At 42.1% G+C, this 19,104-nt stretch overlaps 1 protein-coding gene across 3 annotated transcripts in view; it reads right to left on the bottom strand.

The window, feature by feature from the left end:
• LOC144761612 (potassium/sodium hyperpolarization-activated cyclic nucleotide-gated channel 2-like) overlaps positions 1–19,104 on the bottom strand; it is a 2,245,815-nt gene that overhangs the window by 402,331 nt on the left and 1,824,380 nt on the right. For all 3 annotated transcript variants that reach the window (XR_013595811.1, XM_078646916.1, XM_078646915.1), the window contains exon 8: positions 9,919–10,065. Coding sequence is in view for 2 of the 3 variants with exons in the window: in XM_078646916.1 (XP_078503042.1) it covers positions 9,919–10,065 (147 nt within the window). In the remaining variant the exon portion in view is untranslated. The remainder of the gene's footprint in view (positions 1–9,918; positions 10,066–19,104) is intronic.

The following is a 19,104-nucleotide window of genomic DNA, read 5'->3' as shown; positions in this document are numbered from 1 at the left end:
CTATGGGGAGAGAGTAAATCAGGCTGTGTCCTCATCCAGGAAAGCCGCCCTTGTAATGAAGGAGCTTCTTAAACCACCTGAGCCCATTCCTGTCTATGATAGACCACAGGAAAAATGTCTGGAATTGGCCACTTATTTTAAGAACAAAATTGATATCATCACTAGTTCTCTCCCTTTGGTGATGGGAACAGCGGCCCCTTCTGAGGACTTCAGCATGTCGGAAAATCTACTGACGTCTTTTGGCCCTGTATCTTCAGGCAAAGTACTGAAGGTCCTCGGGAGCCTGAAAAGTGGCTCACCGCGGGACCCAGTCCCAATGCGGTACTTAAAGCAGGCCGCTTTGGCGATAGGAGAGCCCCTGACCGATCTAGTCAATCTCTCGTTCTCACATGGGACTGTGCCGCCTGAGTGGAAAAGTGCGGTTGTCAAAGCGCTTCTGAAGAAGCCTGGCTTGGACCCGCAGAACCTGGCCAATTTCAGGCCCATCTCCTTGTTACCAGGAGTTAGTAAGATCGCCGAGAGGTTGGCGAACCATCGGCTATCCAACTTCCTTGAGGAGAATGGCCGGTTGAGGGACTCCCAGACGGGATTTCGACCGGGCCATGGAACTGACACGGCTCTGCTAGCAGTGGTAGAGGAGGCCAGGAGCACTTTGGATGCAGGGGGGTCAGTGGCAGTGATCCTCCTGGACCTTAGTGCGGCCTTCGATACCGTCAACCATGGGGTGTTGGTACAACGTCTAGCTGAGTCGGGTGTCACTGGAGTGGCCCTGGATTGGTTGGCCTCCTTTCTGGAGGGGCGTACCTTCGAGGTCTGGGAAGGAAACGCAAAATCCCCTTCCCTCCCACTTCATTGCGGGGTGCCCCAGGGCTCATCCCTGAGCCCCACGTTATTTAACGTGTACATGGCACCCCTGGAGGGTGTGGTGTCTCCGTTTGGCTTTAAGACCATAAGCTATGCGGATGACACCCAGCTGGTGGTGAGTTTGACACAGCTGGAGAAACAGCCTGAGTTGCTCCATTCTTGCTTGAGAGAGGTGTTTGACTGGATGTCCAGGTCCTAGCTCAAACTGAACGGATCAAAAACAGAGCTGATGATCTTGGGCCAGTCAAGCTTTGCCCTCTCGGCGAGCAGCTGGCCCAACTGTATGGGCACCCCGCCTAACCCAAAGAAGGAGATTAAGAGCCTGGGGGTCTGGCTGGAGCCGGATTTGTCCTTTAGGGCACACGCCAAGAAGACCGCTGGCGTGTGTTATGGATTGCTCCGGTCGGCCCGCAAGGTTCTCCCCCTGCTGCCAGAACTCTCCCGGAAGTTGTTAGTCCAAGGCTTAATCATCTCACGCCTGGACTACAGTAATGCACTCTTTCTCGGAGCGCCAGAGTCAACGTTTAAAATCCTGCAACAAGTGCAGAATGCAGCAGCAAGGCTGCTGCGGAACGTTCCGGCCAGGCAGTCAGCCAGGCCCGCTTTAAGAGCACTCCATTGTCTCCCTGTCAGAGAGAGAGTTACATTTAAAGCCCTCTGCATCGCCCATAAGAGCATACAGGGGCAAGGACCAGCTATTTTGAAGGACATGATACGGCCCTATAAGCCCACAAGAGCTTTACGCTCCGACAACAAATATCTCCTTCAGATAAAGAGAATTAGGAGAGCCCGTTCAGGGGGCAGGAGTTTTACTATTCATACAGCGCGCGCCTGGAACTCCCTCCCACTCGCACTGCGCTCCGAACCAAATCTTCTCAGATTCCGAAAACATCTGAAAACGTATCTCTTTCCAGAATAACTGCAGCTTCTTTGCCTTCCATTAGTAGCTTGCTCTTGGTTTCTATAAGCGCTGGGATGCCCCTGGGTAACCGTGCGCGGTACAAAATTCAAAAATAATAATAATAATAATAAGGGCATGAATCGGGTAAAATTCATTCAGAATCTAAAACGCCATACAACAGAAGCGTTAAGTCTGGCTGCTAGAGTGACATTTTGAGGAAGATAGCATCTCTATCTGTCCACCATTGTCCGGTCAGCCTAAGTTAAATATGTTCATTATTGTTGCAAGCATTTCCCCCTGAACTTCTTCTCAAGTACACTGTGGAAACAGCTTTGGGGGAAATGATTTGTGAAAGAGGTTTCACCATGCCATGCTGGTACAATGGATTTGTCTTTACTTTTGTGATTCCTTAATGATGAACATGAAAATGGAGACGTTTCAAGAGTTTTCTAGTTTCAACAGTCATTTTGAAGAGACTACTACTGAATATTGAGGCTGAGAATGCCAAGATACAAGAGTATCATGGACAATATCAAAGAACTAAATATCAAAATGCAAGTACATAAAGGAAGTCTAGATTTTCTGTTCCTAACTCCTTATCTACATAACTTGTATGGTAGTGTATATACCCAAGGATTCATAAGAATGCCAGTTGTCCCTTAGGCTGTCCCATTATTTCGGTGAATGGCAGTATGATTAAGAGCACATCTAAATGTGTAGATTTTTTTCTGTAACAATATGTAAAAGATTTACTTTTGTACGTAAGAGACAGTGGAGACTAAAAATGATTCATGGCATACCTATTGAAAAATATTATGTATTTGATTGCTATGGATATATCAGCGTAATATACAAGCATTGCCCATGAGGATGGCTTGAGAGCTATGCAACACTTCCTCAAGAGCAGACCAGTAGGCCTGTATAATCACACTCAGATGTTGATGACGATGGCGAGTAGATGTCTGAAAACAGATTTGTTTCCTGTTAGAGGGAGAGTTATATCAACAACTGCGTTGGACTGCGATGGGCAACTGTTGAGCCCCTAGTTATGCATGCTTACATGTTAGCTGGTAGGAGGAAAAGGTGCTTCACAGGGAACTTAAAGGTAACCTCTGGGCACACTAATAACATTTCAAACATACACAAGTTAAGTAACAAGTGCCACTACTACAGTTTTTCAGATAATATAATGTCCAAATTCTCCAATCAAGGTTAAAGTTATTCAGTAGTTATTATTCAGTATTTATTCGTTCTTCTGATAAACAACGTTGAAAGTACATCAGCCATCAGCCAACACGTGTTTCGTCGTGCCCCAATACAGCACATTGACTTCCTCAGGGCTAATTATCCAAGATTTCCACTCAGCCAATCCAATCCGTAGGTTATCTCCAGCTTTCAATCAATAGGCGTAAGGGTTATCCATATTATCCAAATGAATCTTGTCTCTTCAATATTCTATATAATTCCAGTCACCGCCACATCGGCAGTAGCTCTTAATTTTCAAACTACTCTATCCTAATGGTTTGTCCGTAATATTGTGCTGCCTCAGGTTCTGTCGAATCTCACACAAATTTCCACTCCTAATTCTGTTTCGCTTCTCCATCCACTCGAATATCTATCGATACAGAGGTCAGTTTCCCTTTAATAGTGAAATAATTTCCAAGCACGTTCATGAAATTGTATCTTAGTCCTCCACCTCCTCGATCCTGTATCTCTTGCTCCTCGGTAAATATCTTCACCGATTCGTTTGGCGTCCCGCACAGGGAACATGCAGAAATATGGGATGAACACATAGTAATTTGGGCCAGGTTTATTGATGATCTTTTTGTGATATGGAGGGGCACAGTAAACTCGGCAGAACAATTTGTGAAGCTCTTAAATAATAATGAGTTAAATCTGAAAATTCATGTATGACATAAGTAAAACAAAAGTAGCATTTCTCAATATCGAAGTGTATGTACATGAAGGCAAGTTAGAAACTAGACTCTCCAGAAAGACACAGCAGGAAATACAACCCTTCATGCCTCAAGCTTTTACCCTAGCCATACAAAAATGAGTATTCCCTATGGCAAATTGCTGCTTGCAAAGAGGAACTGTGGTGCTGAGAAAGAGTTGAATAGATGTCAGGATGAAATGACCGGTAGTATCCTAGAGAGTGGGTACAACATCTCAGTAATAGAGACAGCTCGGAAAGCAGCGAAGAAAGAGAAGAGGGAAACAATTTTATTTTCTAAAGCTAAAATTAACGAAAGGGAAGAACAGGCACCAATCAGATGTTCAACCACATATATTGATCAGGACAAAGAGCTCAGAAGGCTATTGAGAAAGAACTGGCATGTAGTAAAAGGGAATCCAGTTATAGGTAATTTATTACCCAAACACCGTCTAATTACATATCGGCGTGCCCCATCCTTAGAAGATGCGGTCGTAAGAAGCAGCCCAATTGTATCAGTAAAATCTATAACAAGGGATTAGCCGGTAAATTTAATGTGTGACAGTGAATATTATAATATAAATCAATAGCGAAAATAAAGTAAGAATCATGGAACTTAAAACCTTGACATGGTGTAAGGGTCGTTAAAACTACAAGTCCGCTAGGCAGATGGAATATCCAATCAGGCATTGGCCACTGTAATAAATGTACTGAAATAATATGTAGTTTGAGACATAAATGAATTGTTAGCAATAAGTGAGTGATACTTGCCAGTATCGGGACATGAATAACACTTGTAGCATATGATAGGACACTTGCCCGGTATCAGTGGAATTATCGATGCAATTGGCACTTATGCACTTTTCCTATATGTATTTTCCCATGAATTATTTGGTTAATATTTTAACAAGAGTCACATCATGTGATAATGATTCATGGATGGATTTTTAAAAATGGAACAATTAATTATAATTGTTTTAGGGTAAAAATATGGAGGGGAAAGTCTTGCTTCTATGATGTTTGAAACATTGTACGTAAAATGTTTTGCACAACGCGTACATGTCATGTGACCAAGGCCGTCGAGGTGGCCGTATGCCTAATGGGGGATGGAATAAACTGAAAATAAAGCAACTACATTTGTGTCTGCCCCGTTTGTAACCGAACAATATATATATCTTCAGGGGACGTATATGTGGAGATGTAGAGAGTTAGGTGAAGAAAATCTATACTTACCTTTTGTTCTTTTGAATTAGATTTTTTGCCTTCGGTATTTATATACCTTGATATTCTGAATTTATGATTGGAACTTTTCATTGAGCTGCCTCAGTGACAACACATTATGTCTGGTGAAAGTATGGCATTGAGGGTATCTCAGATGGTAGAACCAGCATTGGCTCTGCCATGAACAACACTACCTTTTCTCAAACCCTAAATGAGGTGGAATAATGCAGAGGAGGACTTTCCTTTTATTGTTTGGGGATGTTCCATGGCTACCCCCTTTAAATTATACCCTGTGTACCTTTCCTTATGTGTATTACCTGTAAGCAATTATTAAACAGTATGCAGTGAATTAACTACTCTACGCTAAGAAATGGGAAGAGCCACTCCCCTGGAACTGCTTTCACCACTCCCATACCTTTGACAAAAGAACCTTATATTAAGATATGTGAATGAATGTGTACTTACTTTCGGTAATGCTCTTTTTATTGGATAGTCCATCTAACCGCAGATTCCTCGCCTTGTGAATGTCCCCCCCCAGCACCAGACTGGATATGGAAAAACAAAAGTAGTGTTCCTTTGTACTGGTAGGTGGCTGTTTGACTCTGCACATAAAGTTTCTGATAAGTACCACCCACACACGTTGACATCAATTTCTTTCATGTACTCGTCCGTACCCTCGGATACAAGGCCCATCAGCAAATCCACAGAACAAGAGTGCAGATTCCGAAATTGTAGCCTTTATAGAAGGAAGTCACCATACCACAAAACTGGGAGCAGGACGGTGGTGAAGTATGTGGTTACATAGAGTATCCACCAGAAAGAGAATTACTGAAGTTAAGTAACTTGTTCTTCCGATGGTTGCTTCTCAAAGCAGATTCCTCACCTTGTGAATAAATATCAAAGCTGTACTTCCCAATATGATTGGTCTGTGGAATGGCTCAGGCTAAAAAATCTTGTGAGACCCAGTGGGACCTAGCTGTCAAGGCAGTAGTGCTTTGTGAGCATGTGTACTGACACCAATGCAGCTGCATGTCAGATATCCAGGACAGGCACTCCACGCACCAACTTAGTGGTGCATACATGCAAGACCCATCAACTTTCCCTCTTCAGCAGACTTTTTAACTAGATCCTCCAGCTTTACCTCAGAAATAGGAAGACACATAAGCCTGGTCTTCTGAGATGCGTCAACCTTCCAGGCTCACATCGGCAGATGCCTCCTTGCTACTACTGAAGATCAGGAACCCGCAGTCACCACACATATTGAGTCAAGAAAGATATTCAATAAAATCAACTTGCTGCTCCATCATGAACAAAGTTGGAGATACGTTCAGTCCTTGTTGCTTTTGCTAAGCCAACAGTTTAAAGTCTTTGAGGAGAGACTTAACTGAGCGATTGGCATCTGTTGACTTTAATGGCTCAGTTGCATGCAGCATAGACCATTTTCACTGCACTCTCTAACTTTCTGTAAACTGGATTAGCAGAGGAAAAGTTCTCTGGGTTGCCTTCACTGTAATAGTTGATGGGAATTCTTAAGAAAATCTCTGTAGAGTTCTCTGGGGTGCCTTTAATGTGAAAGTTGATGGGAACTCCTCGGAAAACTCTGCAAAGGATAGCTTCTTGCCAGAAATCCGTGAAATTGATGCTAATCGATATCCTTTTATTCTTGTACTAGAACTTCACTGTAATATAGCCAGCGGGGGCACCATCATCTGACTTGATTGACAAAACTCTAAATTGGTCCTTCATGTTGATGCTTTGTGACCTTCATGAAGAATATGCTTTAACTGAGACCCCTGAGCAGTACAATATGAAAAGGAGACTTGCACTGAAAGAAAAAGTAGTTAGAATAAAAAACAAGTGATTGACTGATGCCGTGCGACCACTACATTCTCAGCATTTGTACAGCTTGTAAACTGACACCGAGCTGAGTGTGGCCTGAAAGCCTAGCGCCTGTCATCTTACTAAAGCTTTCCCATGATGCTGGTGAAAGATAAAGAGGGCTGATCTCTGCGGACCAACAAGATATGGCCCTATACATTGTGCCAAGCAGAGACAACTCCTGATCTTCTACATGCCCCTCAGGGTAAGCAGGAGGATGCTTAGGGCAACAAAAATCCATTGTTGAATCATGTACCAGACTTGAACATAAAACTGACTCCATGGCAGAAGAAATTACGCTGCTCAGAGCAGATTTAATAAACGTTGCAGAGAGGACAAAGGTGACGGACGTTGCGGGGGAAACTATCACAAATGGCATGGTTGAAATAAGCATAACTATTATCAAGCTGCTTTACATATGTGTTTCAGACAAGTGTGGAGGATGCTGAGCGCACATCACAGCTAAACAGTCCATGCTTTCCTAGCATTCCAGAATCAGGGGGGGTCCCTCTAATGATTTGCCTTGTAGCAATGAACACTTGCTGAAGCCCAGGGATATCTCAAAATTGTGTTATATTTAGAGAGCCCACAAAGAATTGAAGGCCCCTCCTAAACCCATTTCTCCCTCTGGAGACATCATCAGCTGCTTCTTGAACTTTAGAGAGAAAGACGTAATCTTACACAACACTAGGAAGGTCTGACAATTTAATGTTCCTTGATTACACTTTGTTACCACCAATGGAGATCATTTGAATTAGTGAAATGGAAATTTTAGAAAAATGAGCTGAAGTACATGCTATTCTTCAACTCTAAAGTTAGAGTGACTAATGATGGCCAATCATGTTTATTGGCATTGGCTAGATGGTTGGAAAAAACCGCACCACTCTTAAAAAAAATCAGAATACTTCTGAGCGAGAACCATTCGTCACTGGGATTTCTTCTGGCCAAGTTAAAAGAGAGAGCTCACTAGGTGACTGTGTCGATTTGAGAAGGAATTGTGACAGTGACTAAAGATGAGGCTATAAGTATGGAACATTGAAATGTTGATTGTAGCATATTGATAGGGTCGGTTGGGCGAGATACAGTCTAATGCGGGTTTAGTCTGGTATACTGTTTGGGAGGGCCACAGACCTACGCTCTTATTTCAAACCCCTCTGTTCTACTTGGACTGTAAATAGATAGGATGCAGGTGCATTTGAGGAACCTTCTTCTGAGAGGGAGGTGGCCCTTTTGAAGTATCAGCTTGTTTTATCCTGCTATTGGGTTAATGTTTTGATCTTTGATCTGATATTAGGTTGTTCATTTTGATTAATGCTTCAACCACTGTGGTCCTAGTTCCTAAGGTGGGAGGAGCGATTCTCTTTTCTTGTAATTAGTGTTTACATGTGTTTTAGATAGAACAGAAGATACAGAAAAATGATGGAAAGAAAGATGAGGAAATGCACTTATTCTGCATTCGTTATAGTGCTGCCCCAGACCTTTCATGACTTTCAGATTACAATTGATGAACTGGCATTTCAGTGGGTTGAATAATTATGCAAAGCATTACAGAGCATTCCTCTTCCTGAAAAGTCAAGGAGCAGGTATATTCCCATTAAGAAACCCATTTACAATATTTAAAAAACAATAAAATAGCTCAAAATAGAAGGTGGTCCAGTACTACTTATTTTACTGCAAAGGGTTTTCAATAAGCATAGAAATTGGGAAATAAATATCTTCTAAGGTGGGCCCAGCGTCTAAGTACACAGAGCAACTATTGGAAACCTTTGATAGATTGGAGCCTAGAGACATATGAAGTGAACACCATCTGGTGAATAGATCTACTCTTTGTACACCCCACCCCCATTTCTCATATAGCAGAATAGACTTGTCAGTTAGATGATTGAATTTGCTTTGAAATAATAGGAACTTTTCTGGTCACTTCTCCCACTGCCTACAATATGTATGGCAAGAGTACAAGGCACAAATTCCAACACCAGGCTGGAAGCCCTGCAAAACTTGCATTTCTACAGAGATATGCGAGAAGCCCTAGAAGAATTTCTAAGAAATAATCGGGGTACTGCCACTTTAAAGGCTACAAAAAGAGGCTGGCGCCCTAGTTTAATTAGGAAGGTATTACCTGTGATGGTGCCTACATAAAGGAAAAACCCGGAGGAACTCAGATCATAGAGGCCACTAGATATGATGTGATTGGACACCTAAATCCTTACTAAATGTGCTGAATATGCTAGTTAAGTGAAGACTGCCTTTCCCTTATTAAATCGAGTTGTTTCCTTAACACTATTTTAAACCTTTACTGTGGGGCCTCTCAGCCTGAAGGCGGAAAATAATACAAACATGTGGATCTATGAAAGAGCCAATTCTGGAGAAAAAAACAACTGCCCTGATTATTGATGTGATAGCTCAATAAACAATCACAGCAAATAGAGACTTAGGTCTACCAATGGAAACACTGCCAAACACTGTTCTGAAAATATGGCAATTAAAAAAATCGCATGTACAGGAAATTGTTACTGAACAAGAAATGTAAAAAATATTGGTAGCTTGGAATAAATACCTTCTAAAAACTAACAAACCATAAGGCAAATTCGCTAATCGAAAATATTAACAAAGTATTCACAGGATTTCCTTTGGATACATGGGAAACGTAAACATACTCAGCAGAATCACTGATAATCAAATGAGTATGAAAGGGTGCAGGGGAAGAGTTTCACATACTAATCAAACCTGTTTAAAAATGCAAATGTTTGGGGGAAACCTCAACAAACACAATTTACACCTTTCTCCCAGACCCCCTTATCTCAGATTGGATGAGTTGCAGAGCCCTGCTTCGGATGTGACACAGTATTAAGTAAGTGTATATTTGTTTGCTATCTGTGTAAGCTTAAAGGACAGATAAGTCGCAGTTTAGAATTAGTCAGCTTTAAAATTAATACTTACCCAAAACGGCATTTAAAGTTAGCAATTAGAGAGCTATAATACGTAAATTTCAAAAGAAATAATTAAAAATTCCTTCAGAAGATGACTGTGATCTCCTAAAATCTAACTGTCTTTAAAAAAAAGGTAGAACATTAAAAGCTAAAATGTATATTGCGATCCGAATCGTAAAGAGATCACTTACCTTCCTCAACGATTCTGACATTTCCTGGAGAATTTCTTCTTCGTCAAACCACTTTCCTTGAAATCTTATGTAAAGATGACCTAAAATTCGAGTCTGCAAATGTTTTGGTACGCGTCGATTAGCCAAATATAATTCACATTGTTCATACTGAAAAATAATGGATAAACCAGTAATAAACATTTAATGTATATTCAAAGTCAAAAAGTGCAATCTATATATAGTGCTGCGCATTTATAGTATGTTTAGTCAATATTTTAATATGGGGTCAGAAGAGTGAATTCAGGGAAATTCAGTTATCAGGACCTTTACTTTGTGATGCTTTGATCCTGCAGTATCCCCGAGGATCCACTCTTATCCATGCACTGCCAAAAGGGAACAAGCATTGGCATAGCCAATAGGTCTCGCATTTGGGACCTTGTAACTGTTTAGTTATCCAGCACAATATCCTTGGTGCAACAACATCAAGTGTTGCATGGCTAAACACTTATATGGTCCCAAAGGCGAGACCTATTGGCTATGCCAATGCTTGTTCTGGCATGCTGTAATCCTGCCAACAGACCAGCTTTGCTTTTAATAAGAAGATTTGCCAACTTAAACAGGAGTCTCCCCAGGCGATCAAATAATGAAACACATGTTAATACTTGCACGTTTGCAGATGCATTTCATCGAACAAAATACTGACAGTTTCACATTTTTCCATGCATGTTGTGCACTATTTTGTTTTTTAAGATGGAAAGGTAGTAAATGCCCAGCAGCCACTGACTGTATCTCGATACAAGAGAGTATTATATGCCTCGACATGAACAGGAAAAGTAAACTGTAAAAACATTCAAAGACCTACATAAAAAAAACAGGACAATTCATTTAGCAAACTGTAGTATTCTGTGTTTGTGCCCCCATGGCACTGGTAGTTGGAACTCTGAGGGCTTGGAGTTCTGAGGCTGGGAGGTGGAATGCTGACCGTTTGTCAGTTGAGGGCTGGACTGTGTTGCTGTCGCTGTGCTGCTCTTGAGCAGAAATAAACTACCTTCAAGCTTCTCGTGTCTATGAACCTTCTTTGACACTACAAAATAATGGCGACGATGCTCAAGAGTATTCAACGAACCTGCAGACTCACCTCGCAATCTTGCTGACCGAGAGAAGTCGTCGGAGTGCTTCAGCGCCGGAAGAGGAACCGAGCCCCTTTTGCCAGGAGGAGCGTTGTGCCACGAGCCCCACATCGAGAAGAGCGGAGGACACGACGGCAGACACGACCAGATAAGTGTCCCGTTTATTCATCGCCCTGTGCGTCCGCCTGAGGAGTAGGGAGCTCTCGCAACGGTCGTGGTTGGCGCGCAGCAAGCGTGCGGTTGGCAACGTAAACCACGGTGCTAACATCACCTGCATCTGGGGTAAAGAAATCCTATTGTTTGGCACTGAACAAACGTGTGACGGGCAGTGGTAATCACGCTGCGGACGGTGGTTGGCAACGTCAATACACGCACGCAGCGGCCATTTTGTCTTCTCGTGGTTGGCAAACAAACAGACACTGTGTACGCTACAATTTCGGGGACAATAAAGAAAAAAAAAAGAGGAAACATTCTCTCCAGTACGCCTTACTGATTCTTAGACGTGGAATCCATGGGTTATTTAACTTAAGGAAACAAGCGTTTTTCTCTGGCATTCAGTTATGTTACCAGACTAAAAAAAAAAAAAAAAAACACTGGGACATTTACTGCTACACACAACGTTTCTATTTAGTCCTCAGTACATTTTATAAGTCAACATTGTAAGTCAATTGGCACAGCGACATCACAAGATATATAACATCACAATATTTATTTTTTTTTCCTTGTTTTTCTCGCCATGCAGTCAGTTTCGCCTCCGCCCCCTTTCTTGGAGTCGCCAGGAAATCCACCAATAATTTGGAGAAAATGGTTTGACGCTTTCGAGACCTATCTAGGTGCCATAGGCGCTTCTAGATATCGCGCAGAAAGGAAGAAGTGTCTTCTGTTGCATTCATTGGGTTTCGAAGGGAGGGAAATTTTTAAACATTTGCCTCCCATTGCGAGAAATAACGAAGATGACATTGATGAATATGTTGAGACAAGGATGAAATTGGAATTGAGGTTTGATGTAAAACCAAGCCTCGTTGTAATCCGACACAAGTTTTTCAAAAGGGATCAACTTCCGGGCGAAGATGTGGAAACGTATGTTTCCATTCTGAGACAATTGAGTGCAGAGTGCGAGTTCGAAGGATTTAGAGAACAATTGATAAGAGATCAGTACATCTGCAAGTGCACTGACAAGTCAATCCAACAGAAGTTGCTTACATTAGGGAATCCTACTCTGGAAGAAATGATCCGCACAGCCAAAAGTATTGAATTATCAAAGAAAGAAGTTAAAGAACTGGAAAGGAAGAACGAAGAGACAGTCTCCGTTGTGAGGTCCAAGGAGAACAGAGAAACCAGAACTAATGCTGGTCAACAGTCTTTTGAGAAGAACTATTCTCCTATTCAACAACGTAGCGAAAGAAATGTGTTTTCTAGACGTGACATTTGTTACAGATGTGGGAATCCTTCCCATAATAAGAATAATAAGTTTTGTCCAGCTAGGAGTGCTACTTGTCACACCTGTGGGAAGTATGGTCATTTTTCAAAGATTTGCCAAAATCCAAGACAGGGAAATCCAAGTTTTGTCAGCAGATCTCAGGGTCAAGCTAGTGCTACAGGGGTAGGAAGTGTTGCAGAGTGTTATGAAAACACCAACAGGGGAGGGGATCCCATTAATACCATTCAAGATGACCTTAGGGACATGGTTGTTGTGGTTCGCGAGGAGAATATTTTCATTGATCTATCCAAAAAAGTTGAAAAAGTCATGGTGATGGCGTTACGGGAAGATGGTGTCATTGTTGGAGATCCTTCGGATTGTGTTGATCCTTATGAAAAATTTGGTGTGGGTGATAAAGTCATTTCTTTATTAGTAGATTCGGGGGCAAGAGTCACTATGATTACCCAAGAGTTGTTTAATGAAACTTGGCCAGGGAGGAAGTTAGAACCTCCTGACAGAGCTCCTGTATCCTTTGAGGGGCGCAGAATAGCTTTGGATGGGTATTTTGAGGATGTCATTTAGTTCAGGGGGAGGAAAATCTTTGGGAAAATGTATGTGGCAATCAAGGGTCTTAATATTCTGGGTTGGTTCCATGGCGGTTTGTTTCGGTTAGTATTAAGACCCGGGGCCAAAGAACAGGTGGGCATGGAAGAGGATGGTTGTGTCTTAGAAAGTTTAGCAGTTGTAGAAACTGATGACTATGTTGTAGGGTTGGCTAATAGGTTTCCTTCTGTTTTTAGCAAAGAACTTGGTACGATTAAAGACTTCGAGCACGAAATAAGAGTCAAGGAGGGAGCAATTCCTGTCAAGCATAAAGTTAGAGGGGTTCCTTTCAGTGTCAGAGAGAGCCTTGAAAAAGAACTTATGGATCTGTGCAAAAAGGGAATTATCGAGCCTATTGAGTCATCGTTATGGTTATCTCCCCTTGTGGTCGCTAGGAAAAGGAATGGAGATCTGCGTGTCTGTGTCGACTTACGCAGCCTTAACAGAAATATCTGGGTTGACTCGCACCCCCTACCTAAGATTACTGATTTACTATCTCTTACCAGGGGTGCTAGGTGGTTCACCAAGTTGGATCTAGCATCCGCATATCACCAGGTGGTTTCGAGTGAGTCCTCAAGGCATCTAACTGCTTTTGTATCGCCTTTCGGCAGTTTCCAATACTGTAGGATGCCGTTTGGTCTTGCCTCGGCAGCTGCAGTTTTTCAGAGGTTAATGAGCCAAATGTTCAAGGACACTCCTGGGGTAATTGTTTTCCAAGACGATGTCTTAATTTTTGGGCAAAGCAAGGAGGAACATGATATTTCTTTGAATCAAGTGTTAAACATTATGCAATGTAAAGGTGTTGTCCTTAAAAGAGAGAAATGCGTTTTTCTCAAAGAGAAAATGGAATTTCTGGGGCATGTGGTCTCATACAATGGGGTTGAACCACGTCCAGGTTTAGTAAAGGCCATTGTTGATGCCTCTCCTCCCATGGATAAATCTGGTTTAAAATCTTTCATAGGTTTGAGTGAATTTTATTCCAGATTCATCAAAGATTACGCATCTAAAGTTCAACATTTAACCAACATGCTCAAGAAAAATGTACCTTTTGTGTGGAGTGAGAACTGTGATGAAATTTTTCGATGGATCAAGTCTCAACTGGTGGGTGATAGTGTTCTTAGAGCGTTTGATCCCAATAAGGAATGTGTGGTTACTGTTGATGCAAGCGGGTTTGGTTTAGGGGCTGTTCTCACCCAGAAGAATGGTCAGGTTGATAACACCATAGCTTATGCATCGAGAGTTTTGCGTGGTGCCGAGATGAACTTCTCGGTTATCGAGAAAGAGTTGTTGGCCTGCTGGTGGTCGGTCAGGAAGTTCAATTCTTTTCTCTGGGGCAGTCATTTTACCATACGCACAGATCATAGTCCTTTGGTCTCAATTTTGTCTGGTGAAAAAATTAAGGAACACACCCCTAGGATTGCCAGATTGTCAACAAAACTGCTTCAGTATGATTTCGACATTGCTTACCTGCCAGGAGCAAAGAATGTCAGAGCAGACTACTTCTCACGCTTTCCCATCTCTGGTGATGACTCTGAGGTTGAGAGGGAAGATGATCAGGAAGATTGTTTTGTAGCGGCGTTAGACTTAGAGGGCATGTGTGCTGTGGATGAAACTGAATGGAGAAGAGAATTGGCAAAGGATGTTGTTCTTACTCGTGTCATTGGTTATTTGAAATCAGGTTGGCCGAGAGAGAAGTATGTCTCTGGACTGTTTCAGACCTATGTTAAGGTTGCCGATGAGCTCACTGTGGAGGATGGTATCCTTTTGCGATGCGGTAGGCTGATTCCTCCAGAAAGTTTGAGAGAACGGCTTATGGATGGTGCGCATGAAGGTCACTTAGGGAAAACGTTCACCAAACGTAGGTTACGGGATGTATTTTGGTGGCCTCAGATGGATGTGTGTGTGGATTCAATGATTGAGGGTTGTGTCATATGCAACCATTCTGACAAAAGTCTTAAAGTGAGGACGCCTCCTTTGGAACCTGTTCAACTTCCAGAGAGAGCATGGGAGAAAATTGGTATTGACCTAGTTGGTCCTTTTAACCTTTTACCTCCATCTTCACGATTCGCAATTGTGGCCTTTGATTATTACTCAAAATGGCCTGAGGTTCGGTTCATCAGTGAGCCTTCCTCGGCAAATGTCATTCTTTTCCTGAAAGATATTTTTCTCAGAGAAGGTTTTCCTTCATGTGTCATGAGCGACAATGGAGTACAATTTGTTAGTTCTGATTTTGAGTGTTTTCTCAAACAAAGTGGCGTTACTCACAAGAAGAGTTCTTTGTACCACCCCCAGGCCAATGGTCTTGTCGAGAGGATGAACCGAGTGTTAAACAATTGTGTGCAGTGGGCCATCGCCAGTAAGTGTGTACTCGAGAATGCTGTTCGCTCCATGTTATGGTTTTACCGCACCACTGCACATTCCTCCACTGGGTTCTCCCCTTTCGAACTTTTAAGAGGGAGGAGACCGTCGACTAAGATTTGTCCAGGTTGGATGTCCAAGTGGGTCAAGATGAATGTTATAGATGGCATTGATGGTCTTGTAAGAGAAAACGTTATCCGAGCGCAGGCTAGGCAGAAGGGTCAATTTGATGAGAGAAAAAGGGTGGTGTCTCATAGTTTCTGTGTTGGTGATGTTGTTCGCATCAAGAATCCTGTTCATGTCACCAAAGGCAGGAGTAAGTTCTCTGAACCGGTTGTTGTCAACAAGGTGTGTGGCAATGCTGTGCGAGTTAACAACAATTGGTGGAATGTTTGTAAAGTTGTCAAAGTCAAAAATGTTTCCTCTGGTACTACCAACTCCAGTAACAATTGTTGTAATGATAATGTGTTGCCCACATTTCGCAGGAGTTTGAGGGTACCCAGAATTCCTGCCAGGTTCAGATAGATAAATTATTTCCCTTGCAATGTTACGTTAGCGTTCATTGTGCTTAGTGTACTCCGTTTTCTTTCTTCCATCTTTTCTTTGTTTCTCTGTTTTCTCTATTTTTCTTTTGCTCTTTCTTTTTCTTCTTTTGTTTGCAGAAATGAGGATAATGTAGTATTCTGTGTTTGTGCCCCCATGGCACTGGTAGTTGGAACTCTGAGGGCTTGGAGTTCTGAGGCTGGGAGGTGGAATGCTGACCGTTTGTCAGTTGAGGGCTGGACTGTGTTGCTGTCGCTGTGCTGCTCTTGAGCAGAAATAAACTACCTTCAAGCTTCTCGTGTCTATGAACCTTCTTTGACACTACACAAACGTTCAATGTTCGTTCAACAAATGGAGAAGGCTGCAGACCACCTCTGCATCTTTCAGAAGGAACAGGTTTCTTATTTTCTTGTGGATACAGAAATGACATCCTTGCTTTTGCTTACACACTTCACCACTGTGCTTGCACTGACAGAAGTACAGGTTGATGACTACAGAGCTGGCGCAAGATTGCTCAAACAAGCCTTTAGAAGGAACTATGTGACAGCTATAATACACAAACATTACTTTATATGAAGCGTCTGAACATGACTCAGTGGTTCAGCATCAATACGTGTGACAAAAGACCTAACCCATTCTACTTTTGTGAGCATGCATATGGAGTTAGAAAGAATTCACCCACCTCAGCTAATACTTATTAATACACCCACCTCAGCAAATACTTATTAATACAAAGTGCGGGGTGTCCACTACAGGTCCAGAAGGTTTGGACCGATGATTACAAATTTCCACTCTTTATAAGTTTACATTAAAAGAATATAAAGCAGCGCTTATTTACGTGGAGAGGATTTCCTGAACACAACTGGAATAATGTGGCTCTCCTTGACAGCCTGGCTCCAGAGACCTGAAGCTGTATCTCGCAAACCAACTTTGGCTTCACAGAAGAACGAATAAAACCTATTGCGCTGGGTCATCGCTCACAAAACTTCACTTTAACACGCTCATGGTATAGCTTACTAGTCAGAATAGCCTCTCTATCAACAAAAATACGTTAGAAATATTCATAGAGTAAGCAATATTTGAAATCATAAATGTTCATGGATAAACCTTATAGATCAGTAATAAATGATGGTATGGTACTCTAATGCTGCTTTCCTTTAGGTGTCTGTGTGGAGACTGTGGTACATAATGAATGATGCGTAGTTCAGGTGTAGTAGAAGATCCCTCTTTATTGACAGATAGGTAGGTGGCTGGTTACAGGATAGTAAGATATAAGTATAAACCCCACCAGGAGAGAGCTTCCAGCTCCTCAGACTGAGATGACCAACTGACTCTCTAGCTAGAGTCAGGCACTTAACATTCCATGATGTCACAGGACATTCTGATGCAGTGGTAGAGAGGGAAAATACATAGAACTATTTACCACACATCCTCTTCTGTTAACAAACAACAGCAAGAAAGAAGTCAAGACGGAGCAGAAGGATTCAGAGGAGACTGTAGACCTCAGAGCTAGTAAAAGAGACAATTTGAAAAGCAGGAAATTCAAGCATGAAAGCAGAAACAAAGAACAATAAAAAGAGGCATGTAGAAAGATAAACATAAAATGCACAGATGAATAAAATGCAAATTACATAACATGCCCATCCACCCTCCTTAATAAACAAGGTAGCGATCCTAGCAAATCAAGCAGAGTGTAACAACTTAATGACAAAATCAGTGCAGATGGAAATAAGCACAATGTAAAGAACATAGCAACCTACTCAGAAAAGGAATGCCTTGCATAAGAGACTAGTGCATGATATGCACTGACAACCTCCCCATAAAGGGTACACATAGAAAGGCAACCTTAAAACCGTGGAACAAAAAAAAATTTCTAGGAACACCAGAGGAATCTAACACCCCTGGAACAAAGTAGACAGTAGCCATACTAAAGTGGCACAACTACACCAAAAGGTAGCGCTGACAACGCACCTCAACTACCCACACAGAGTGATGCAAATTAGACCAACGCAGATAACCTCCCCTAACTAAAGGGTACACCATTGAACAATGTAGGAATTGTTCAAGATAACATCACTAAATGGCGGCGCTGACAACGCACACCACTTTCCCCAGAAAAGGGTACACAAAGATATTAATCTTTGAAACTTTCCAACAAATTAGTTACATGCAGACAACCTCCCTTAATAAAAGGGTACACCACGTGAAAGTGCGCAACGTAACTTCTCCAAAGGTTAACAACAAGACCCTAGGAAACAAGATGTAGGTACTGACTAGCACCATAACCCCACAACCTCCCTTAAGTAAGGGTACACTATAAGTACTAACCCTACGTACATGGATGGAGTTAGATAAGACACAAACACCCTAGCCGCCCAAGCAGGGTGAAACACAGGATACACACCCTGTGACTAAAACCACAACATCCCCTATATATTTAAAGGGTACACCATGAAGTACAACATCGCCCTAGTTTCAAAGTATGGCATTGACTGGCCACAGACCCTCCCCTAAATAAGGGTACACTTTAGGGTTAAAACATTGCCTTAGGAACCAAACCCAGATGGTAGGGTACAGCATAAAACAACCACTGACATACCACAACCTCCCAAATAAATAAATATAACAGTCCATTATGCTCAACACACACACCAACCCACAACATACACTGAAAAACAAATAAGTTGAAGCATAAACAAAATTATTTAGCTCCGGTGAGCGATATCTCACCCGAGGTCTTCTTAGCTAGGATTGTCCAAAAGTTCTGATGTTAGAGACAACGTGGGACATTCACAATCCCCAGGTTCTTGTAAACACGCCCTCTTGAAAATGGTAAGAGTCACCTGCAATATGCGATGTAGATGAAACTTAAAAAAAAACCATCAAAATGGAGATGTTTAAAACGTAATAAGAGTCATGAATTTAATGTCACACCCGAGTCCCAGTAAGGAACTCCTCTTGGAGGTGATAAGTTCTAAATGTGTCGAGAAATGCAGAAAAACATGCATTCGAGAATGTTGAATAACATGGAGGAAGTCACTAATAGGGAAACATTCTCAGTAGGATTCCGAAAGCAAACTTTGCTGATGTTCAGTCATCCGGTGAAAAGCTGCTGATGCTCAACCGTTCGGTGAAGTAGTTATCGGACGATTT

This window comes from Lissotriton helveticus, chromosome 6 (assembly GCF_964261635.1).
Source record: "Lissotriton helveticus chromosome 6, aLisHel1.1, whole genome shotgun sequence".
Taxonomy (NCBI): Eukaryota; Metazoa; Chordata; class Amphibia; order Caudata; family Salamandridae; genus Lissotriton; species Lissotriton helveticus.
The sequence above is the reverse complement of the archived record's forward strand: the minus strand, read 5'-3'. Positions and strand labels throughout refer to the sequence as shown.